General features: G+C 42.1%; 1 protein-coding gene across 1 annotated transcript in view; it reads right to left on the bottom strand.

The window, feature by feature from the left end:
* The window catches only part of GRB2 (growth factor receptor bound protein 2), a 59,196-nt gene extending 39,035 nt beyond the window's left edge, over positions 1 to 20,161 (bottom strand). Inside the window, exon 1 of the mRNA XM_019542543.1 lies at positions 19,955 to 20,161. Within this exon, the coding sequence (XP_019398088.1) occupies positions 19,955 to 20,032 (78 nt within the window). The 5' untranslated portion in view covers positions 20,033 to 20,161. The remainder of the gene's footprint in view (positions 1 to 19,954) is intronic.
* Between the last annotated feature and the right edge of the window lie 5,267 nt (positions 20,162 to 25,428).

Below are 25,428 nucleotides of genomic sequence, written 5' to 3' on the forward strand. Positions count from 1 at the left end.
GTAATTTTTCTGCCAGACCCTAGACTGCAGTAATAAGAGCCAGATTTAAATTTAGGGGTTTAACATCAACCATAGTAAAAAAAAAAAAAAAAAAAGTTTGGTTGTCAGTACATGCATATATTGGTTGGGTGGGCAACCCTCCTCTACTGCAGTAATGGTTTTATACCAAGCTGTCCCCACTTCACTCCCAGTTTGGTACCCTCTGACCCTGCATGTGCTGCCCCTCAGCCCTGATGCTCCCATCCAAGCATGGACCGCCACCTGACACCTCTCCCTTCCCCCTACCAGCCCAGCCCTACAGCTCCATCCCAGTTACACCACCTTCTCCCAGTCCCGCCCAGGGCCACATGGCCCTGCTTACAGCGATCCAGCAGTGTTTCAAGAGGACGATGGGACAGCAGCAACAGCATATGGGTACGGGATGCCCTATGGATGCTCCTGTGGACCCCAAGGCCCTGAGGGAAAGGTCTTTGCAGAATGCTGAGCTGCACTCCCACTCAGGTACTAGGTGGCACTGCTCTGATGTCTGTCCTTTAACATCTAGCCTTGTTCAGATGACAGATCTGCAATAGAGCTTATGGTTTAGTTTGTTACCAATGGCTCCATTCTTTTAAAAGGCCTTCACAGACAGGTATTTTTAGCCTTTTTTTTTTTTTTTTTTTAAATAAAAGGAGAGGGTCTGTAAATTTACAGGGAGTTGGCAACCCTATCAACATCCCTCCTCTTTAATTGGAAACAGAGAGAAAAAAAAAAAAATCAGTATTTTATCATTATCATAGCTCAGTGAACTAAGACATCACAACCTGGCTTTACCCATCTGGACACTGTTTACCAATTCTCACTACAAAGCAGGTAAGCAACACTAAAATAATCATCGTCACCACTGAATGTGTACTTGTGGCCACCAATGACAAAGTGATCAAGCAGAACAGGTGGCAGTTCATTCTCTTTCACCAAATGGCTATTTTGGGGATTGTTATTTAAAATAAGAGAAAAAAAAGAGGCAGGGTGGCACCACCTAGGTCTTATCTGTTCCACATGAGAAGGCTGGCTTTTTTTTTTTTTTGCCAAAACAAAAGTCGCATAAAATGACCGCACATATTGAATGATGGTTCTCAGCTCCCTCGATGAAAACTATCTGGCTATTAGTTAGAGAAACTTGCAACTAGGGGAAAAAACGATAAAAACAAGGTTATATTATAGTGCTAAACAAACACCGAGATGCCTTTAGGCTAAAGAAATTCACTGAGGGAAACCGGAGTTAATTCGCTGCATACAGACTTCAAACAAGATCTCTGGTCAAATGACACTATTCAAAGGAAACTGTTCAGCTAGCTAAGTAATCACAGCTCCCCACCCCACCCCGAAAGCCTGTATACTGTGTGTGGTTGAGAGTAGCCACAATGCTCTTGCTACTGCAGCCTGTAACGTGTACTCCACAGTTCACTATGGAGGAATGAAGAAAAAGGTAAGTAGCCTCGTGATCATGTCATGTTTTAATAAAGAAAAAACAAAAACTGAAAGGCAAACTTCTTACTTATCTCCTCATCTTGAACAGGAATAGAAGTTAGCCACATTCATAGACCTGCTTTGCACAAGCAGTTTCATTCCATGCATGTCTCAACCCACAGAGCCCACTCATGGTATGGCCACAGCCATTTAGTAACCAGCTGCAGGCACAACCTCAACTAACAAATTGGGTTTGTAACCAAAAGCAGATTTTTTTTTAAGCCATCACAGCCCACTGCCTTGCTACCCTTGCAGCAGTGTGTTCTAGACAGTTATCCTTGCTCCCTCCACCAGAAAAATATGTAAAACTGCAAACAAAGCAATGCATTTTGGGAAGCCCCACTGCAGGACAGCGCAGTGGAGGGGAAGTGGTGGTCAGACCGGTTTTACCGGTTCTGTCAAAGTATCCCAGCCATGCTACCAGAGTATCTCCCTGTAATCAGTATGGTAAAATATGCCAGTTTAGGCTACTAATGTGGGGCAATAACCTCTTAGGGCTTTTATCCCAATTAATTTTTAACCATGTTGTATGTGAACCACATTTGTTCAGAGCCAGAAATGTTCATAACTGGTTACAAAATGTCACTAGTTGTAATGTGAATAGGTCACAAAGAGGGAAATCCATGAAAGACAAGAATATTATTAATACTACCTGCAGACTGTTAATGTGAAACCTTGGTGTGACAAACCCAGCTTTCCAGCATGCACAAATAAATACATCCTCAATTTGAAGCCCAGGGGCCAATGAGTAACCACAGCAGAACATCTCATTTTGGCTCCTGTCCTGTAGGGTGCAAGTTCATGCATTATATGTAGCAAAAACATCTCCGCTAAAGCAGTTACTGGCTGATTTATGTCTAGCAATGTGAAGTAGAAGCTGAAGCATACTGCCACTTGTCCTGGCAGCTCTTCAGAGCATGACAGAACAGTTGAAGCAAAGTTCCTGTCCGTCTTACCCAGTCACCATAGAACTATTTCCACTTCCTCTTCAGCCAAATTCACACAAAAATCAAGATGCATACAAGGGGATTAGCTCAAATATAATCATTATGACTCATTTCTAACACTGTACTGATAGGCCTGGACATAACAAGAGAGCTCCCAAATCTTTACAAGGGAGGATAGTTGTATGCATCTAATAACACAGGAAGGGGCTGTTCACATAAATCAGCTACAGAATACTAGCTCCCTACACTGGGAATGAGATACAACCTGGAAGAACTGAGAACACTTTACTGTAAAATACCAATGACTTGTCTGCTAATATTATACTGCGTAAGCAAAAGAGACTAAGAGATGGATGCCCTAATGGAAAAAGGCGTTGTGAGGGTTTACTTTCAAAGGAGATGGTAATGCTGCCACATTCTTGTGCCACAGCTTTAAGAGATGGATAGAACTATAAAGCAACAAGCCTGCAGTCCCACTTACTTATTACAAGATGATCACAGTACTACAAGTCTGAAGTTCAAGGTACCACTAAAGAGATACTAGGAATGTGCTTTTCTTGCTTACCCCTCAGCTTCCAAAGCCCTCTGCACATGGCAAAAATTTTGTTACGATAAAACCCTAAATATGCAGGATACAGTGAAAGTCTTCCACATCCAAATTTAGCATGCGTGCGCGCACACACACGCGCACACACAGTCTGTCTCTCTAAAGGCAACATGCTGAAACCCTGCAATTAAAAAAAAATATAATCAGCAAGTTTTAAGTGGTTAGATCCAGAATGTAAAAAAATCAAAATCAGGACCCCTGCATATTCTGCAACTAAAGAACTTACTGGGAAATCTACCTCTTGCCACAGAAATGTGCTCTGGGTATAAGAACTGTTTTTAGCGTTTTTGATTTCAAAGAAAAGGCCATCTTCCCAAGTCTATGCAAAGCACAACCAGTGCAAGCATCTTCCCAAGTCTATGGAGTGTCAGAATAACTAAATCGGACATCCGACGTGTGCATTTCCTCTCAGTGAGGTCCAGACTCTCCTTTTTCCAAGGGAGGTGGGGCTCTCCCCTATCTTGGGGGTCTTTAAGAGAAGGCTGGATAGGTATCTGGCTGGGGTCATCTGACCCCAGCACTCTTCCTGCCTGGGCAGGGAATTGGACTGTACGATCTGTTGAGGTCCCTTCCAACGCTAGCATCTATGAATCTATGAAACCTGAGCAGGACAAATTTAGCAAACAATATTGTTAGCTGTGTCTCTCAGAGGCCTATGTATTTGCTAAAGCTTCCAGCATCCCTCACCATAACACCTTCTATACAGCAATCATGTGCTGTTGATCCAGGTCTTTAGCAACTTGAGGTCAAAAGCAAGAGGCAAGATGCATACACTGTACTCAATATCCAACGCACATGTATGAAGACTACCGGGTCAATTATTTATTTTAATCTTGAATTAATAAAAAAAATTCCATTTTAAATTTAGAAGAAGCTGCCACAGCAGCTTTCCAACTTGCTACACAAAAAAGACCTTGCAGAGTCCTATGATCTTCTGGCACAGTTTAGGTTGAATTATATACCGGGCCTTAGTTAGAAATGTGGATTTAGTCAAACCTACAGAAAGAAACACAGGCACTAGCACAAACACCAATTAATTTGTTCCTTTTCTAGACAATAGGCTGTGGTTTCATTCCACCTGGAGACCCAGTAGCACATCCTATGAATATAACCGGCTTCTGAGTGTGCACAGGAGAAAAGAGGTGGGGTACAGAAGTCTCAGTTTAAGTATTAAACCGCAATAACCTCCAACAAATGTTGAAAGATCAGCTCGTATAAAAAAAGGACATACCTCTTTGTAGCCTGGGAAACACCATGCATGGTTTGTGAAGAGAAGGAATGGGAGGGCCCAAACAAGAAACTGGATACCAAAGACCCTAAATAACCCCTTTTTCAAACAAAGTTTAAAGCAACCAAGAAGCACTTACAAGAGCAATAAGGACTTCCTTTAAAGGTAACAGAGAAAAGGGGCTGGAGGTACAGAAAAGAGCTGGAAGTCCAGGAGAACAGAGGTTTTATGCCACTGCCCTCCCACTCCAGAGACAGAGAACTGTGCAGGAGAAATTCTCTCCAGACATTGATAACGTTAAGCCTATACACATCAACATGTTGTTGTGATGTGTAGTGCCCCCAGTATAAAGTGTGCAAGTGTCCACATATTAAACCAGGAAAATGAAAAGACTAGGACTCCAGCATATCAACTGAACATCAGATCCACTTAAAAAAAAATAAAGAAAATTTATAGCACAGGAGCTTCTGAATGCACTACATTCAGGAGAGGGAAGAAGGAAAAGAGGGCTAGAAATGATTGACACTCACATGTTAAAGCAGATGCCTGTAAAAATTTCCCTTATGTTACAGTTCTGCTTTCATTTCAAGAGAAATAAGATATAGCTGGACATGAACAAAAATTCTCTATAAGTAAGAAACATTAATATGGAACCTGCCCACTGGGTTACCATTAATGCAGGCAGTAGAACTCAGGTCATGCTGCTTGCTGATTGAGCCAAGATAGTCACAGGCACTCGCTATGATAGGGTGAAGGGGGAAAAAAAAAAAGGTTAAGAAGGATAAGAGTTAGAGGTGCACCTGATATTGGATCAGTACCAACATAAAGAAAATTGGTTGTATTGGATATTGGCCCGATGGGGCCAATAAATGCCCGTGCTGCACACAGCTGCAGCCCAGCACTCAGGCAGCAAGGAGCAGAGCTGCCTCTCCCTGGTAGGTCAGAAGAGTAAGGGGGAAGGAAGAGGCGTGGGAGAGCAGATCAGTGCCCCCAGTGAGGGAGGGGGTAGGTGCAGGACAGACCCATGGCTTGTGGGAGGGGGCAGCTCCTGCTGCTGCTTGCACCCCGGGAGGGCGAAAGGAGGGGGAAGAGGGGCACATGTACCCCTGGATCTGCATGGAGTGGGGCGGGCTGCAGCTGGTGTTGTGCAGGGCTCTTCTCAGTGGGGGCTGGGTTTGGAATGGGCACTGGCAGCACTGAGAGGGGGCTGCAGCCACCCCAAATTTCACTGCAGCTCTGCTCCCAGTGCTGCCACTGGCAGCCCCGCAATACAGCCCTGGCTCTTCCTGGCACATGGGTGGAGGCAGGGCATTGAGCTGCGGCTGCGCTGCATGGCCCACGGCAGCAGCACTGGGAGCAGAGATATGGCGAAATCCAGGGTGGCTGCAGCCCCTTCCCAGTGTGCCGGTGCCTGCTCCAAGCCCAGACCTGCCAAGAAGAGTCCCATGCAGCGCTGGCTTCAGCCCGCCCCCCCGCCCCCCTCCAGGCAGGGGGCCACATCTCTATCGCCCTCCCAGGGTGCAAGCAGCAGTGGGAGCCGCAGCTCCTTCTCACACCCTGCCCCGGCTGAGCAGCTCCTGCCCCTGCCCCCTCTCTCACAGCGAGGGGTGTTGATCCGCCCTCCCCACACCCCTTCCACCATAATGGACTGACCAGCTGGAGGCAGCTGCATCAGAAATTGGATCGATATTGGCCAATATGCCTCCTTAAGTATCAGCTATCTGTATCAGCCTCCAAAATCTCTATTGGTGCACCCCTAATAAAAATTGCCTTACTTTCCTTAGACTTAGAAAAAACAGTGAACAAAAGTGTGGAAGAGAAGGGAAATTTTCTTCTCTCACTGCAGAAATCATTTTCTTAAACTATTCAGTCACGCATGTGAAACTAGAACACAATCCCAGAATATCAATATTTAGAACATAACATTTACATGCACTGTTAAGTTTCACATTATTAGCAGCACCACAAATCTTTAAGAGAAAAGCTGTCACTTGTTCTAGAGAGGTCTGGGACCACAAAACATGTGGACAAGAGTCAAAAAGTCTCCTTACATGAACAATGCAGAAATGAAGACATGAAATACCCAAGAGCACTAACATGTCCCAGAATATTAAAGTTAAAGTTAGACAGCCGAGGTATCCATTCCTATGGAAAAGATCAAAGCTAAAACCATCTCCTAATTAGCATCTCAAATTAGTGAAACTGTTCCAGTTCAAGAACCAATTAACACACAAGAATAGATCTTCATGGCCACGCTGCAATAACCTGGAAGAGTTCTCTTAATGCAGGTCACTAACACCCTAGGGTATATTACTCAGCTACAGACTAATTTTAAGCTCCTGAACACTTAACAGTAGCACAGTATTTCCACTGTAAGCCCAAGCAACGTGAAGGCACTAAGCTCTGCCCTACTGGCAGATTCTGATCAGAAGATCAATAGTTTAAATTTCTGCAGGCCCTCCAGAAGGCCTGAATGGGGTCATAATCAATAGCTCCTGAACAACAAAATAGGCCATCATGTGGATATGCTTGCAAGCCCTCATTTTCCAAGGCTACCGTGGGGACAGTTTCACAAGACTGAATTCTGGGAAGAGCTCAAACAAGCAAAGATTCTCACTGTTGTAACTCACCAATGGAAGGCTCTGTCCTATTTCTAGATAAAGACAGCCCAAATCTGGCACTACAACAGGATGCCATTTGGGCCCAGCTGGTTTCCAGCAACATCGCTAATATGCATCCATAAAACCTCCCTGAAAATACAGCTATCCAATTAATTGGAATTTCAAACAGCTGTTTGGAAGCTGGGCTCTTCTGGCAAAGCTATAAAAGCAAAAAGCAGTCTTCACCTCAGACCTCCATTTAATCAGTGGCAAAACAGAACAAAAAGTCATCCTGCTGTAGAAGACAGATGATTCTATTAACGGAGACAAACTAGAGTGGTTTACAGGGCTGCATTTCATGCCTCTAGGTTTTACAGGGGATTATCTAACTAAGGATCTTTGCAGAGTCTTGGGCTACCCATCTTTACAAGCGCACTATTTAAAAACGATGTGGGGAGAGCAGCTAATGCAAATACAATGCAAAGATCAAAGAGCTCTCTCTCTGCCACAAACCCTGCAAATAAATTTGCTTCACCCTTGGCTGTACGTTCAGGTATAATCTGCTCCTAGGTCAGATGTATCAAAATTGGACAGCACAGGAAGAATACGAAGACCAAAATCCAGAGCCTCAGTGCAAGGCGCTCAAAGAAAACACTAGATGCTGCTCCAATGCTACAGACTGTAGAAGCTGCAGTGTCAGTATATTTGCTTTTTTTATACTTGAGAGCTTCCAGCTTTGACAAAATAAGAAATTGTCCAGTTTCTTTCCCCACCACAAAGATTCAATCTCCATGAGGTGTTAATACTACAAAACATTACTATTTAAAGCTCGTCCCCTGTGTACATTCTGTGTTTTGCAGAAATGAAAGACGTGCTCCCTATGCAAAGGAGAAAAGTGACATGACAATGAAAGAATAGAGAACATAAAGAAGCAAGAAACTTCACAGAAAAATAAGAGTTATAACTTTCATTGTAGGTTCCTTTTAACCTTTTCTTTTAATGCATTGAGTGAATGTAATTGCTGGAAAGACAGTGGGGAAAGGGTGGACTCTGTGGGAGTGTGTGCTTCATGACAGTCTGGTGAGTGTGAAGTGTAGTTGGCAGGGTTAAAGATTTTTTTTTGAACATCAAATTAGGATCTTACCAGAGATTGGGTGGCTAAAGGAACAGTAATGGGAAACAGAGCATTTCCCTTTTATATCACTGCTGTAAGTAAAGCCCAGTCAGCAATGAGCAATCCTAAAAAACCCGCTTTCAGTGGCTTCAGTCCAATTCCTAGTCAATAAGTCTCCATGTTATAGAAGTGTGCATCCTCCGTGGTAGCAAAAACTAAAGGACTGAGCAAGCAGGGAGAGAAAGCTATTTTCTCAACCTGAGAAGCAGTCACAGAAGTGGGCCGAGACATACCAGGCCCTGTATGCAATGGGAAGAAAAAATGTTTGACAAAAAAGTTTAAAATTGGTTCAGCCTGTTTGAACTCCATTCAAACAGATAGAACAGATAGAGCCAATATGCATTTACACTGAGTTTAGAAACTTGCCAGTTTAAAAACTGTTCAGAAACCAAATGTGTTAGCAAGAAAACCATGGTTTTGGCAAAAATACTGTTTTACTACAGGTAAAAAAGAAGCTTCAGTGTAAACAGGCACGTGTTTGAGGAAGGGGGGGGTGGAAAAAAAAAAAAAGAGGGAAGGACCGCAAAATCTACACTGCATCTCTTCTGTGGCTGGGTTTCAGTTCACTGTGATTCTTTCCATGAACACTAAAAAGCTATTGTTTTCCTTTCTTTGTTTTTAGAATCAGCTTCATGAACTTTAAACAACATACATGTAAATATTCCGTCTCAAGAGTCAAACCTTGGTAGAGTAATTACAGTGAACCTCATTTCACAAAGACTAACATATGCGAATACAAGGTTATAGGGGAAAAATAAATCATAATGGTGGAGTGCAGGTGGCTGGAAAAAAAGACAGTGAGAACTTACATACACAGCTTTAGTTATCAGTTGTCATTATTATGACTTCCCTTCCATTATCATCTCCGTGCTTCTCTAGCTCTTTCTTCCTGTGCACAACTTCTGTATGTGCTTCTGATTCTCTACCACCCTCCATATGCCTATTTTGTTCACTGACTGACCCTAGGATATACTCCTAAACAGAACTGTTCCCCAAGCAGGGCTATTAAGACCACCACAGAGAATGAGACTCGCACAATACATGCACTGTATGAGTGCACAGGGACAATCCATCATTTTGTGATGCTTTCCAGGGACACTATATAAAAGAAAATAGAGAATTTCCTGCAATCTTATGCTCAATTTAACTTCCTTCCTGAGGTACCTTGATACTGGATATCAGTTCGTTTAAACTGTATGGTTAGACATTTGATTTATCCAATAACAAAGATGCAGAAAATACCTGTTTGTAACTCAACTGGACCTTAAACTCATTTGTAATGCAGTAACTGAAAAGCAGACCGAGTTACTAAAATGCCAGTTTCACATTTACTAGCGTCAAAGTCAAGAACCCAACAGCATGCAGCATCCAAAAAATGTCCCAGTGCAGAAGGACTTCCAATGGAAAAACCTACCCAAGCTCAGTAAGAATGGCATGGGGCTGATCTCATACAAACCAAAGAGCTGACTAGCTTCTACCACAAGTCTTCTAGACTAACTTAGATGCTATTATTTGTGTATGACCCAACAGGTTCACCTACTCATGAAGTCATTTCATTTTGCCTCAAAGCAAGTATTTGTTCCTAACTGAGCAGTTTGGATTCCACACCCCCTCATAACAATTAAACCTGTAAAGTTTTAGTACAAGTTGAGACAAGAAGTAGCTTGGCTCACTGCAGAAAGTATGAATTCCAGGGACAAATTATTTAAATGAGAGGTTTTAGAGTAACAGTGTAATTATAGTTTAGCTGAACTGAAAGAAATGCTGTCTGTTTGCTGCACGAGCTCCAGCTGCAGCCAGGGAAAGAACATGCAGTTCACAATGACGCTGTGCTCGCTGACATGAACATCAGAAGCAACCCAAAAATTCAGCAGAAACCAGGAGGGTAAATCTGAATGTTCCCCTCCCACATTTTATGTACACAGGTTAGTACTACCTGAACACTGGAAATATTTATAAAAATGAATTTGGGGGTTAGTGACAAAGACAGGGGTCCAAAAATTCTGTATTTTTTTCCCCTCAAATTCATTATTACTTGTCCCAGTGCAAGTCTAAAGATGGACTGATTTCCTAGGTTTCAGCAGAAAACAGCTTTCACAGCACCAATGCTTAGAAAGGAAGAGGAACCAAGAACAGGTACATACCTTTAGAGAGAAATAATAATCTTCAGTTAACAATTTTTTCCCCCTGCATTTTCCTCATCATTTAGATTTTAAAAGGAATTAAAATAGGATTTTAAATGCATTGGTCAGTGCTTCAACCATTACCCATAAAAAAAGGCTACAAGCAGAGGAAAATTATCAACACATGGATTAAAAATGCAATTTTCAATTATATCTGGAAACTCAGAAAGCATGTTTGGCTAGCATCTTTGTTTCAGATTACATGCTGGCCATTATATTCCTATTACGTACCATTTTGAAGACCATTCAGTGTACTCTTCACACTGCTGGCATATTTGGTATTTCTATTTTCATGCATGGGTTTGGCTTGTCGTATACAAAACCAGTATAAAAAAAAAATCCGTGAAACCATTCACTGGAATTGTCCAATTATAGCACTGCATACCTTCATAAGACATGGAAAATGAGCCCATGATCCACTACACACCACTGTTAAGTTCACATTTTCCTTCCATACTTAATACCTGATCTTGCAAGATGCTACAAGATTTCATCTATCGAAGTTAACACACTAACTTGCAAGATGAAACCATTAAGAATTAACAGGTAACAATAGGGCTTGGGACTGAAGCAGAAATGATCAGCTAAAACTTAAACAATGGAAGCAGAAGCTTGAAACACAGCTTTTAAAATATGGCCAGTGCTACTGTTCCACTTAAAAGGGAAGTTAACATTTAAAAATAAAACGGAAAACAGTATTTTGTTTTCCTTATACCATAAGCAAAGAAGAACGTTGAAAATGTAAATTCCCCATCTCCCTCCTTAAAGAAGTCTCTCATTTTGATTCCCTTTCCCAGTTTCTAAAGAAATTTAAAATTAATTTACTTCCTCATTTACACCCCAACTCAGATGTTGGCCCAACTTCGGAGATAATGTTAACCGCTGCTGCACAGCCAGCAGAGGAAACGAAAGAACAAGAGCTGTTGTGGGATAAAGCTATAGATAAGAACCTGTGTACCAAATTGTACAGTACTATCACAGTGCTGATCTGTGCAGAAATGCAGATGGCATACAAGTCACCGAATTTGCGCATTTCAAATTCAACAGGAGAAACCAAAAACAAAATATAAAAAGCATAAGAGTCGTACACACTCTCATAACAACTCAGACAGCAAAGAAAAGCTATTCACAAGAATGCTGGACCCTATTAGGAATCTCAAAGGAGAAGGATTAGTGGGAGAATTAATTTCTAGACTATAGAAAACATAAAACTGGTTGCTGGGTCACCATGGTATGCAAAATAAAAAAAAAAAAATCATAAATAGTTTTCACTGGTTAGCAAGTGAACTCCTAGGTGATAGAAATTGCACAGGAGGCGACAATTTGTGCCTCTTGATGTGGATCTACGTTATGTCAATATATTTAACCATAGCAATGAAGAATTCTTAACTTCGCTCACTAGCTTCAATAACTGTAACAGCTCAGGTAGGGCAGCTCAGCTGTATTTACTTAGCATCTTGGATAAGTTTTGCAATTCATGCCGATACCACTGTGGCAGGTACGCTGTTCTTGGTTCTCAGGAGGAGCTGGTTGAGGGTATATCTAGACAAGCATAGTCACACTTTTGACTGCAAAGAAGATATATCCTTCACAATTTTGCAGAGGGTTGCTTGTGTTGACAGGCTGTTTACAATTCCGTTTTTACTTTAACAGCAGGGTTTTAACGGTCAAACCACGAAAAGCATTTTGTCATCAACACCAGAAAAGATGTCAAGCCACCCATACTGCTCTCCGCATTGCATACTAGCAAGCCTAGCAAAAGTTAACTTGCAATTAATTTCCTGCAATGCCAGAGTTGTGTACTAATCCTTGTTCAGGATGGAAGTGGTATTAAGCTTATTTAATTTTTTTGCTTTGGCCTTAGGAGTTTCATCGACTCAGTTTTCAAGCCATCCATCCACTTTTGGGAATTCAAATAAAAAAAAACAACCAACTACAGGTTGCTTTAAATTCAGACGTAGCTAGTGAATTAAATATGGAAAGCTGGAAGGTTCACTATTTTATGTTAGAGCCTTAAAATAATAGAAAAACGTTCTGAGCCAGAACTTTTGTAATTGCTGTAATGTTGTAGTTTGTACCTCTTCCAGCTCAGATTAATGCATCAGCTAGAAGTAACTTTACAATACGCCATTTCCTTTCCGCTAAATGTCAAATTAAAGTTTTTAGCTTTGAGGTTAAGAAGAGTAATACCTAACACTGTAATAATGAAGTAATTTGGTTTTGACATAACAGAATTAGTTTCCATTGCTTTTTGCTTGATCAGACTGAAGTTCCTGACCTCTGATTACAGCTACCAGTTGATGTTAGCTTTAAACCAAGAGATTTATACTAAAAAGGCCACACACTTCATTGCTTATGTAGGCAGAGCTAAACACACAGCTGAGCCATTAATTTTCTATTTCTTGTATTCTGGTTTTCCAGTCTTCACCCAAACCACAGGGTCCTGACCAAGCAATCATGAATGCTATTAAAATCAGTCTTTTCCCATTTCTGCCAAAAGTAATGTGCATCTGACCTGTGGGGAGGGGCAAGGGCAAAGAGTACATTAACCCTCTGGATACTCCAAAGATCTTCCCCATTCTTCCTCCTCTGTATTCAGAGCGACCAAATTGTGATTTAAAATTGGGGAGATTTTGACAGCTGGAAAACGTATCTGTTTTCCCACCATGTGCAAAATCTCCCCTGAACTTTTGGACCATATCAGGTTTTTCAAAAGGTGTAGCACTGGATAAAGACAAAAAGAAAAATGCCACTGAATGGAGTACAGGCCCTCTCATCACTCAGCCAGTCAATAAATTGCACACAGGCACCCTACCCTTTGTCGCAGCTTGACATGCAGGTTGAAGAAGCCATATCAGATCAATGGAAGTGCCAAAAGCTGTTCTGTGGACAGATTTTTGTAGTAAAGGACCATCATTAAAAAGCTGAGAGAACTGAAGTGGCCATAGAAAAAGATGGGCTTCACAGACAAGCCAGCAGGCATAGCTATATGATTTCCACTGAAGTTGGTTGGTAAATTGTTACAACTTCAGATTACTGTTTTTTATCCTGATAATCATACCAGACTGCAGTGTGTGCAGTTCTGTATATTACAAACTTAGAAGCTGACTTGTCCGCTGATTTTCATCAGGAGCTCACTTAGCCATAAGGGAATAACTGCCATCCTAAATTGCACATCTCTCAAGCCACTATGTTTTGGGTATTGTATACTAGCGAGAATTAATTAGTTCTGCTTTCAGTGACAACCCTGGAAGGCAACCACAGCTGGCTACTAAAGCAACAGACAAAGAAACCATTATTTAAAAGAGGATTTTAGTTACTCCTCTTGCTCTAGATGCTGGCAAAAGTTGGTTTACAGCTCCAACCTGGAACAGTCCACATGTGAATTTTGCTCTTGCTGTGAAGATGTGCATGAACAAACACACACACACACACACCTCCCCCACACCCAGTAACAAAAATAATATAGCTGAAAGGTCTCTTCCCAATACTGGTCCAGAAACACAAAATAAATGTTAAACTACCATTTTGGGAATGTGCCTCAGAGATACAGAGAGGAGAGATGCTTAAGGGAGGCCTGTTAATAAAAACGCATCTTATTCTCAAGCTGCTGCCATATGTGGCGCAGTTGTTGGGAAGGTAGTCTGACATTCAGAGCAGTACAAGACAGAGTATAACCCCCTGAAGTAGCAAGCCACCAATCTGTTCAAACAAATCTCCACAGTCTCCTTCCGAAATGACACCCTCCCGATTTTTAAGTCATTACAATTTAGTGTAATATCTATATGGGTTTTAAGTGGCTTACTGACAGCTTTGCCTTCTTATAAAAGACTACTGCACTAACTTACCGGTCTGGTCCCCCAACTTAAACCTCCTGAAGGAAACTGCTGTCTCTCCAGTTTGCTGGCATAGCAGTCAAGCTCTCTCAAGAGCTCTATGTTAAGTGCCTCTTCACTGTAGACCTTTACACTTAGACAGTAGGGTTTGGAGTGAATCAGACAAAGCTGGTGACTGCATTATGTATTCTCTGTTGACTAGGAAAGCTTCCTGTAAGTTAGAATCATAAAAGACCAGAAAAGATGGACGGGAAAGATTTGCTAAATCACCAAGTACATCCTCTCACAAGGGCAGGATATAGTCCCTCCATACAGAAAAACAAGGTTTCAAATAAAAACAGAGGAACACTTTGTCTTTGCACCTCCCACAGCAAGCCATCTGTTGCTCTTTGCCAGTACAAACACTACTACAGAATGGCTAACACAGGTGAGATCACTGAAGGGGTGGGAGAAGGAAGTGCAGAAGGAAGGACTTGCTGCCCTTTGCTCAGCTCACCCCCTTGCCTGCACAAAAGTGCTACTCTATAGTCAGGCACCAAAGATGGTTCCCATGCAGGAACTGAAAATGCAGTCTCAGCATCAGCTATTTGGAAACATTTGATCCTGTTCAAGTTTGAAGAGAAAGAAAATGAACTTAGTAGAAAACAATCACATGAACAGATCATTGTGGAGCTGAGTTGACAGGCTGGCATTACTGTTCAGAACAGGAAGAAATCTTGATGACCCAATTAAGCACATCCAAGAGCTCAAAACTGCAAAGTAAAATATATGTATATATATTTTTTAGACGATTAGTGAAGTTCCCTTTCCAACATGCAGGGAGTTGAACATATTGAAAGGACAGCCTTAACAGATCATTAAAGTAAAAAGAACAACAAAGAAAAAGCAGCAGAAGTCTCAAATGCAAGAGGACCCAAGCCACTTTAACATACTACGATGCAATTTTATATTCCATACTCTTAAGTCTTCCTTAAGCTGCCCAGAAAATTCACTGACATCTACATGGAACAAAACCACTGATTTTCTGAAGACTCTCCAGATACCACAAAACTCACTTCCCTCCCACCCTAGAGCTGTTGCGAAGAATATCTTTTGGCGACAAGGAAGGGGTGGGGGGTGAGGAAATGGATCAATATGGACCATTCTTTTGCATTATTTTGCACAAATTTATTCCACGTGCCTTTTCCATATATTGAAGAATTGGTTCCCCATTTGTACAGAACAGTGAACTCTGAAGTATCTGTACATTCCAAATAGGTAGAGGAGAAGGTGGGGAAAAGAAACGTGATTTTCCTTCTCCCCTCCCTCCATCCCTCCCAGTAAACCAAAAGCAAGTATCAGCACACTTCATGTCTGGACACTTGCCAGCTGGCGCACAGACCAACAAAACCAGGAGCTGCCAGAAATACATTAGTTCCTCAGGAACATAAGATCTAGACTCATAATGAGCACAAGCACAGATTGAAAGCAAGTCATTCCAACACCAGACAGTGGGGGGACCAAAATCTGAATGTATCATGACAAGTACCTAACACTCTAAGTGTGAAAGAGCCAAATTAATGCTTTTGGAGGTCGGAGGCACCTTCATCTGAATGCAGGCTCTTTTTGGAGGATGCAAATCATTTAGTTCTCTTCTTCTAAAGGCACTCTTTACTAACACTTTTCCCACCCAACATATGCAAGATCAAGCATACAAACAGAAAGGTGGACTTATACACAGTCATAAGCTATAACATGCAGAAATACATAGCAATCAACAATGAATGGATGCAGAGTGAAAACTGCATCCTTTCCCTCTGAGGAAGGATACTGCAAAAAGAGACCGAGTTGATTCAGATATAAGAGATAACTACTTTCATCTTTTGCACAGTCATGCCATACACTGTTGCAGAGCCACTAGACAAAAGACTTGAGAATCCAGTGTTCTGCCAGGGTTGCACAATCGTAGAAGCAGCTTTTATTTCAGTGCTCACAAAAAAAGCCAAGCACTCTTCCTCCTCACTCAGCTGTTCTGCAGAGTTGTGAGTCAAGGGTCAGCTATCTTCACTCACTTTTGGAGCACAGCCACAAGATTACTAACAAGCAGCTTAATGGCTACAGTTCAAATGCTATTCAGTCAGGATTGGAATATGTGGGTATGCCGCAGTAATGGCACCATGACATCATAGGCAAGTTATCTGCTGAAATCAGATGGAGTCAGACAGCATGCATCTATTCCTCCACTCCCCACAGAGAAGATAAGTTGTGGTAATTAAATGTTTTAAATGTAGTTCTGTGCCTTAACATAGTACAAAGACTTCTAAGAGCTCTCTGTACATTGAAACAAGCAAACAGAAAACCTAAACTCATGCATGCCATAAAACCAAATGATATGCTCACCATTGCTTCAAGATGGGAATTAATTATAGCTAGACATGGAAGCTGCAATAAAACGAGGTTAAGAATAGACAATACCCAATGTTGTTCAGAAACAAGAATACCTGATCCTGGGAGTGCATGTTTGTATCAAGTATTGTGGTTCATTCCACTTAGCAGTTTGCCCATTTATATGCACCTAGTATTGATCTGGTTTATAGGAGAGATCCCTGTGAGGCCCATCACAAGCAGGTGGGATTCCAAGAGATTTCTCAAACAAGATGGAAGTGCTAACCAAGTAGGGTGACTGTGCCCATCATAATTCAACTTCCACAACCCAAATGTGTTCACCATTTTCAAAATCTAGCTCACTCCAGATGTGCCACAAATGCTTCCTGTTCTGAATAAAATGAACTATATCACCTGTCACAGCTCCTGGTAACTAAGAATTATTTTCTTTGGCGCTCTTGGAAGTTTTTACTGTCAAAACTGTAGAGTAGGAAACACGACTCCCGTGTCCTACTCCTTCATTAGCCATTAGTTTTAGCTGTGACTTTAAGCAAGTTGCAGGAGATATTTAGGGTCATCCCTAAGGGTCACCAACAGCCAGTTTAAGTCACGTGAGCCACCCTTACCTGTTGCTATCTTATATTGTGACCCGTGTCAGAACAGTCCACATTGCATTTCCTGTTCCTTGAATACAGCCTTTTTAGGAATCAGCCTCTCTTTGTGCCTGTCTCTATTTGCAGGAAGGAGGGACAGGAAGCGGGGTGCAGAGGGCCAGCAGCCAGGAACAGGAAATTGTGGGATGGCTGTTGGACTTCTTGTGCTTGTGTCCTATAGCACCCAGGCTAATCTCAGATATGCTGCAAGAAGCTTCAAACCAGGTGGCAGGCACTCCAGTTCAGACCCTGAAGTCCAGAAAAGCTTCTGAGGCCAGACTAGACTGTCACTAGGGGTCAAAAATAGAGATTCAGTGTAGAGTCAGCTGGTAGGGGCTTTGTGGACTTCCTTTAGGTAGCCCTAAGTAGCAGTATAAACATAATCAGTGTCTCTGCACTCCAGTTTTCTCATCTGTGAAATAAATACAGTTCCCCCCACTGTTAATCAATTCAACTCTTAATTTCAAAATCTCAGATGAAAGGAAATAGTAAAAAGTATTGCTTATTTCTCTTTACGTAATAAAAAATAAACTGTGAAAAATACATTTCTTAGGACAAAGATACAGCAAGATTTCTTCGCTCAAAAGTTCACAATTTCTTCTGCACCTGAATGATCAAGGCCACACTGTCCCTGGTCACATAGCTTCATCCTACAGACTGAAGACTGCGAGGATTGTCAACTTAAGCCTTTCCAATACTAGAAAATACAGTAGCCATATTCCACCAAAAGCATGACAGGTAGTAGCAACATATGTAAGATGCCATTGTGTCATTGTGCAAAGGTATACAAGTAGAGCCTTGTCTACACCAGCACTTTTCCTCAGTGAAGCTGTATCATTGCTGGTAGTTCCAGTACAGATGCTACGGTTTTTAGCGTCCACATAACCCTAAGCAAAATAAAACTCAACCCTAAAAACTCCTGCTCAATCTCTTCCCAGTGGTGCTTTCTTACAAACACTCTTCCAAATAAACTAACCCTCTATACCAGCCATCCTTCAAGCCACTTACAAAAACACCTAGATTGAGCCAGGTTAAAATAACCAAATGTACATTTCAAGCTAAAGATATTTAAGTACTGTAAATGTACAGAGACCAGTAGTCCTTCCTATTCAGTACTTTCTGCAAGAATACCTCAATGGTCCTCTATTTCAAATACAACTCATGAAGCTGAGGTAAGTTACCTACACAAACTAAAAAACTCAGGTTAGTAAAAGGTCAAAATTACAGACAACATATGCATGTAAAAATTGGATATTTACACTTACGTCTAAGAAAGTTAAAGTTGACACTGTCTTAAACTTAGGTGTAAAAATACCAGGTGAAACTATTCCAGTGCTTGTGTAAATAATATCATTAAGACATGTCATTTTTAGTGTATATTCTAATGCCAACTGTGAGGAAGAGACAAGTTGCAAGTGGAAAGAAGCAGATTTACTTATGTTAAAATGTCCAAGTCATCTGTTTACCTGACTGCAAGGCAACAAAGTCAAAATGGGATGTGTTAGTAGCAATCATACTTTGAAATAAAATCAGTTATCCCTTCCTCTCACCCTCCCCACTAGAAATAGGCAAAAGACTGGAAATACCATATACTAAATTTCAGCTCATATCACTAACTACTAACAGCAAAAATATCAGGGCTTATGATGAAAATAGAAAAGCATTCAAGTTATTCAGCCACCTTGATGAGATGTTCATTATCTAAATACCAGTTACTTAAGAATCCCCCAAAGTTTGTTTGTGCGTGACACTACCCTTTACCACTTCTTGCATGATAGGGGCATATTTACGGAAATGCATTCAAAAATTTAAGCACATATATTTTATTCATACAAGCAGTGCTACTCAGCATCATTAATACTATTCCCAGGCACACAATTACTTAGAGACTTAAGTCTTTGTGGGGTAGGGAGCTTAGTGAGAATATGTTTTAATTCAACATTCTCTGTATCAAGGTAATTTTGGAGAGTAAAAAAAATTGGGGTGTCAAAAAAAGATGGATTTAACTGCTTCAACTCAATTGCTTCATACTGTCAGAAATAGGATACATGTTGCTGTTTAATAGAGGTAGCAAACATATAAAATATTTGACAACAGAAAAACATTATGTGCATCTATAAATAGCTAGATAGACATTGACATATCTACATATTGATATGAGAGAGAGAGAGGCGCGTGACATGACCTAGCTCTTTTTAATTGGTCAGAAAAGGTATACTTCAGAAGCCTATTTTATTATGTTCATTGAAAAATTAAACAAAGACTCTAAACCCATTACAAAATAAATATCTAACTTTGGTTTGATATATGATCAGCTCTTTCTGGATTCCCCCCCCCCCCCCCCGCTTTTAGGCATACAAATGTTTTTCAATAAACACATTTCTTTATGCTGCTAACACAAAAGCCCTTGATATATCGAGATCTCTCCAAGCCAACATTTCTCTAATGCACCCCAAGCAATCGCAGCCCTCTCCACAAGTCCATTAAATATTCAGCATTACAGGCTCACAATCATGAAGCCTGAACACAGAACTCAGCAGCAATACTGTATCTGAAAGCCTAATGCGAGAAGACTATCTCCCAAGGAATAATCTAATCGCTGTTCTTTGATGCAAGACTCTTTGGCAGGAGGAGGAGGAGGAAATGCATGTTAAATTGGTCTTGATGACTTAAATGGTTTCTCTTGAATAAAGGAATCCCATTCATAACGCCCCCCCTTCACATCTTCATGCCTGCTCCCAGCGATGTCCTAACACTCCGAGAAGATGCTCTGACCCAGCAAGGAGCCAGAGCCGGGCCTCCTGCAATCGGAGAGAGAGAGCAGCAGGGAGATCCTGGCAGCCCGGCACTTACCTTGAGGATATCCCCGCGTTTGAAGCTGAGCTCGTCATCCGCTGTGGCTTTGAAGTCGTACTTGGCGATGGCTTCCATTCTGGGCAGCTCGGCGCTCACAGGGAAGGAAGCTCTGCTCCTCCTCCGGGGGCTCCCGGCTCGGCCCGGTGGCTGCGGCTGCTCCGGCTCCTGCTCTCACATACGGGGGACGGCAAGGGACGATCTGCCCTAGGGAAGGGAGGGGAGGAGACGGCCCATTAGGGAGGTGTGGCGGGGGCCGCACCCAGTGCCTCCCTCCTCCCAGTCTGGCCCCAGCTTCCTTTTTCTGCACTGGGCCCTGGGATCGCCCCCTACCCAGCTGCAATCTTCACTCTGATGCAGGGCAGCAGCTTCTCTCCCCTCGGCCGAAACAACCCACCATCCCCAAGACCTGCTCTCATTCCCCCAGTCCCTCCACCAGCCACCTGCTTCTTTCCCCTCCGCCTGTTAAGTTGCTCCAGGGCTTGCTCTGCCCTCCCTGGCATGGCAGCAGAGCCACCTACTGAGTCAAAAGAGACAGGCACAGGCTCCTGTTTTTCAAACCCAGACTCGCTTTGCAAAGGGGGCAGGACAGGCAGGCTGAGGGAGTCTACAGCGCAGCCTCCTCTCTCCCCCACAGAAGACCCCAGTTTCCAGCAGATCTGCCCACAAAGCAGTGCTGCAAACCCTCCCAGCGGAGATGAAGATCGTCATGGTAAAAAAAAAAAAAAGGGTGTTACTGGCAGCATGGTTTACACTGGTTCCCTGAATGAGCTGAACCAGCAAAAGCATTTATTCTTTGCTAACCTAAGTGCTTCTTCGCTTAGGCCCCTTGCTGGAATAGAAATTTATTTAAAATAAATAAATGAATAACCTATCCAAAAGCAACATGTGCAAACCAAAAATGTGTGCACATGCTAGGCATGCACTTGCAATACAATTTGGAGCATAGATTTAAGCCAGGAGTGTAGAAAATGGGAGGTTCTCTGTAGGTGTAGCCAGCCCAGTTTCTAATGGAGGGGACTAGTTGGTGAAGTACAGTCCACAACCCCAAATGACATGCCATCGAGATGCATTTATAACTTTTCAGTAATAGTCGCCTTCTTATAACTAGAGGAACCCTGGAATCAGAGGCATCAACTAACAGGCCCGGGTTAACACTCTCCAAGTTCATCTGATGGCAGAGGAGTCAAGGAACCAGCACAATCTCTAAGACCATATCCCTTAGATTCAAAACCCATTGAGGCCCAGTTCACACAACACTGCAGCACCAATATTTGTAAGCCAAGAGGTCTGATAAATATCAGTTAACCCACATCTTTTTAATTCAGTTCCTTTGGTTACAGAACAGAAACCACCTCGAAGTGCATGAACTTAAGAAGATCCTTCCCTCCAAGAAGAAGAGGAGAGGCAGACATGGAAACAAGCTGCCCTTGGGATTTTGACCAGCCAGGCCCACCATGGGAGATACAGCCATGGAACCACTGGGCATGCAAACAGACAAGATGGCAATATTGTTTTCTCATTTAGCAAACACTGCAACATAATTGCAGTGAAGCAATAAAACATGGTTGTGTGTTATGTCTCATTTGCAATCAATCTTCCATTTCCTTTCCACAAAGCTTCACAAAACTAGAGGCAGATATCAGTGCTACTATTTCCTCAATCAGCAGCCTGGAAGAATGGGAACAGACATTTACAGTAACACCTTGATCAGGGAAGGAACAACTATGGGAAATCTTTGCACTAGTGCGGTCTTTTGTTCTTCTGCAAGGAATAATCAAGAGACATCAAAGTTGATGAAAGGTGCCAGGGGCCTGAGGAGATTCCACTTTAGTTCTCCTCACCAAGTTAACTAAACTACCTGTCAAATGTACTGAGGTTAGTGAGAGAAAGAAGCACAGGGTAAGATTTTAATACTTATTAGAGATGGAAACTTTCTTCACTGCAAAGGCCTTAGGCAGCTTTCATTATGCTTAAAGAAAGATGTTTCAAGAGTTACCTTTGGTGCCAAAGGCCAGATTAAAATATGCTGTTGCCATGTTCTGTGCTGCACTGACAGGCAGAGAAAGCACAGGCAGTAGCCATGCAACCATTCTCACCAACCATACTTCAATGAACTCCGGACTATAAAAACTACATTCTAGCGTTTGGGAGGGTCTCCAAGCCCTTTCAATCCTTGGCTTCTTTGCTGAATGATAGCTCTTAATGGTAAAAGAAAGACTGATGGTAATGCTGTTACTGTTGCACAGTTATTACAAAACACTTAATTTTGACCTCAAGCTGGAAAATGCAAACCTTCACGTTAACTCAGCCACATTGCTAGCATAGCCTATATTTTGTGGTATATATTTCAAATAGCAATATTAAGATATAATGCTTCCATTCCTGTTAAAGATAACTGCAACATTTACTTGGCAGTGTTACAAATGTACTGAACTTTATTCTTACTTTTCTTAAATACACACCTTAAAATATTATGTTTTAAATATATCCCACCATATAGTCAAAATGTATTATACAGCACAAGGCTAGTTCTGTCAAACGCTTAAAATTACTCTAGGAATTCAAAATCTAACTATGCAACCCAAATAAGATATTTATTGAAGATTGCTAGTGTATCCAATTTTTTAAACAAAAGATACAAAACCTATGAGTAAATATTTCTTGGAGGTACATCACTGCATGTGTAGTATAGGGGAAAACTGTTACAAATGTAAAAACACCAGTTTCTTAGAAAGAAAGCTAATACAATGTTTCCAAGAACCATTCTGCTGATACCCTGAACTAGCAAGTTTCCTACCAAGCCAACAACCTTTTTCAAAGTACAAGATGAAAAAGCAGTCTAAGTAGAGATTTATTTAAATCTAACAAGCGCAAAGACACCACCTTTATTTTGATCTTCAGTACTTAAAAGAATTAGGTTTTTAGGTAACCACACTAATTAGCAATACTTGCCTAGGAGAACAAGCTTTTGCTATGTAACATTCATAATTGTTGGCAAAAGATCACTGAAGTTCAGGTATCCAGGCTACACACAAACACACACATACACACACACACACACTTCTACTTAGACTACTATATAGCTGATGTCAGCTAAGGAAAGGAAAACAAAATCAAAAATGTATCACACAATTTAAACTGCTCAGAAAGCTTTAGCTGTGTACTACTCTTATCAGTACAGTATATTGTTGGTAATATCTTGCACAACAAAAAAAAACCACATAAAAAACACATAGCAGCACAGGTAAACAGCCTAATTAAGGAAGTGGGACTGCCAAACACCTTTGACAACAAACTGAATCGGGAAAATAATTCAAAAGAAAAATAAACCCAGTACAGTGAAAAAGTCTGTCTTGTGTAGGAAGTGGCTTGTGCTAGTCCTTTGCCACACTGCCCACTCTAAGTGAGTTGCAAGTACTTATTTCAGATTAAGACTGGTACAGCAATTAAAGAGGCCATTTTACAGAGAGTATACTTTAACTCTCCAGGCAGACAGATAAGAGTGAGATACACACACCCAAAATAAGAATATATGTTACAAGAATGAAGGATTGACTAGAGAAGCAACTAAGATCTCTCAGAAGAAACTGGTATGGTTCTTAATTCTTACATTCAGTTTAATGCATGGTGCTTACTTGTTTAAAAAACAAAACAATGGGAGGGGAAAAGAAGAAAGCACCAAGTGTACTACCTGGGTAACTTTTCATTTAATAGCAGAGAGTTTAAATTTGAGACAGAATGCAAGTATTTGTAATGCACCAGCCCCTGATGTCCAACAAATCACTATTCCTATGACCCCCCTTCCCTGAGATTTCACAAATACACAGGGGATGAAGACTATTTTGATATGGCTTCCATCAGTAAATGAGGGCTCTCTTGATTTAACTCTGCACTCTTGCTGTCCTGGAAAAAAAAAGAGGCAAGGGCAGAAAAAGAACAGACAGCTTTGGACAGCGGGAGTAACGGAAGAAAGAAAGGTTCAGTGGCGGTAAGGAGTGCATCCCATGTTCCAATGAACAGTATAGGTTTTGTCATCTGGAAGACAAAAATAAGAGAGGCTGCAAACAAAGGAAGGTAGATTGAAAGAAGTCAATATAGAGAACCCATGCACTGATCCCAGTTACCTATACAGGTGGGTACAGCATGTATAGCATGGTGCAAATTCAACTTGAAAACAAGTAAAAACAGGGACAGCCAGGGTCAGTTATGATACCCCAACCTAGCAACAATTCCACAATTCTCATCCTTCATTTTGTACTTCCACTGGTCTCAACGTGGCTGGCTCGAGAACAAGACAAGAAACAATCAGCACCAGACTTTCAGCCTCTGGGGTGTTTCCCAATAGTCAATATTCTTTGGCCAGACCTTGTTAGGAACACGATCACCTTATCAGGGAACACAACCGCTTTGGCTTTACTGAGACCGCTGCTTTCTAGCTGCCACTTTCTTTCCTACGGGAATGACTTCTTAAAATCTAATACAAAAGTTCTATTTCGGAATCTGCTACTATTGTGAAAGGCTTTAATGCAAGATGATGTCACCTTCTTAAGAGACCATTAAAAAAATAACCCAAAGACCATTTGTTTTGGGCAAAGTTTCGCATGCCAAGAAGTTAACTTAGGAGTGAGTGAATATGGGTAGCAATTTATTCATAAAAGAAAGAAGAAGTGTTTCCTAACCCTGATTTTCCAAACAGTATTCCCTGGCTCCCAATCAGCGGTCCTTAACCTTTTTAGACTCAAGGCACCCTTTGTCAGGCTCCAGGCAGCCCTTGGAAAATGCCAGCTCTTGGTTTTCACTCCATTTTTGACTATGGAGAAAACACTAGAGCAATTCTTCTGTTGCAATGAACACAGAAAGATCACACCAGGTCAAGATTTGGCAGGGTGGGGGGAGGTTGTTTTTTTAACGTTGTGGCTTCTTATTCAAAGTCCCCGCACTTATCACACAAACCACATTCAACACAAACACACAAGCATCTATACACCATTATAAACGTAATGGTTTACATCAGAAAAAAAGGGAATGTGCGGGGCAGAGCAGAAAGAGGAACGACACCTCGGTCCTTCTCAACCCTTTCAGGCTCAAAGCAGCCCCCGGAGAAGGGGGCTGGACCGCAGGAAGAGAGCCCTCGGAGAGCTCACAGCAGGGCAAAGCGTGGGTCACTCACTGGGATGCCGGTTTGAAGTCCGGGCACGGTTGATTCGTGTTTGCACAGCTATCGGGGCTGACCAGCGGGCCCCCCCGAAGTGCGGAGCCGGAGACCCCCTGGCCCTGCCCGTGCACGCTCCCGGCCCAGCCCCCAGGCCTCTGCTCAGGTGCCTCCTTCCGGTCCCGCGAGGCGAGGAGCGGAGCTCCACCAGGACGCGCGGCACAAAGGTCCCCACCGGCCGCGGGGCAGCAGCGCCCGGCCCCACCCGTGGAGCGGCCCTGCAGTGGGCACCGGGGAGGGCCCCGCACTGCCCCCAGGC

The sequence above is a fragment of the Crocodylus porosus genome, unplaced genomic scaffold (assembly GCF_001723895.1).
Source record: "Crocodylus porosus isolate Cpor-Errol unplaced genomic scaffold, CroPor_comp1, whole genome shotgun sequence".
NCBI classification, from domain to species: domain Eukaryota; kingdom Metazoa; phylum Chordata; order Crocodylia; family Crocodylidae; genus Crocodylus; species Crocodylus porosus.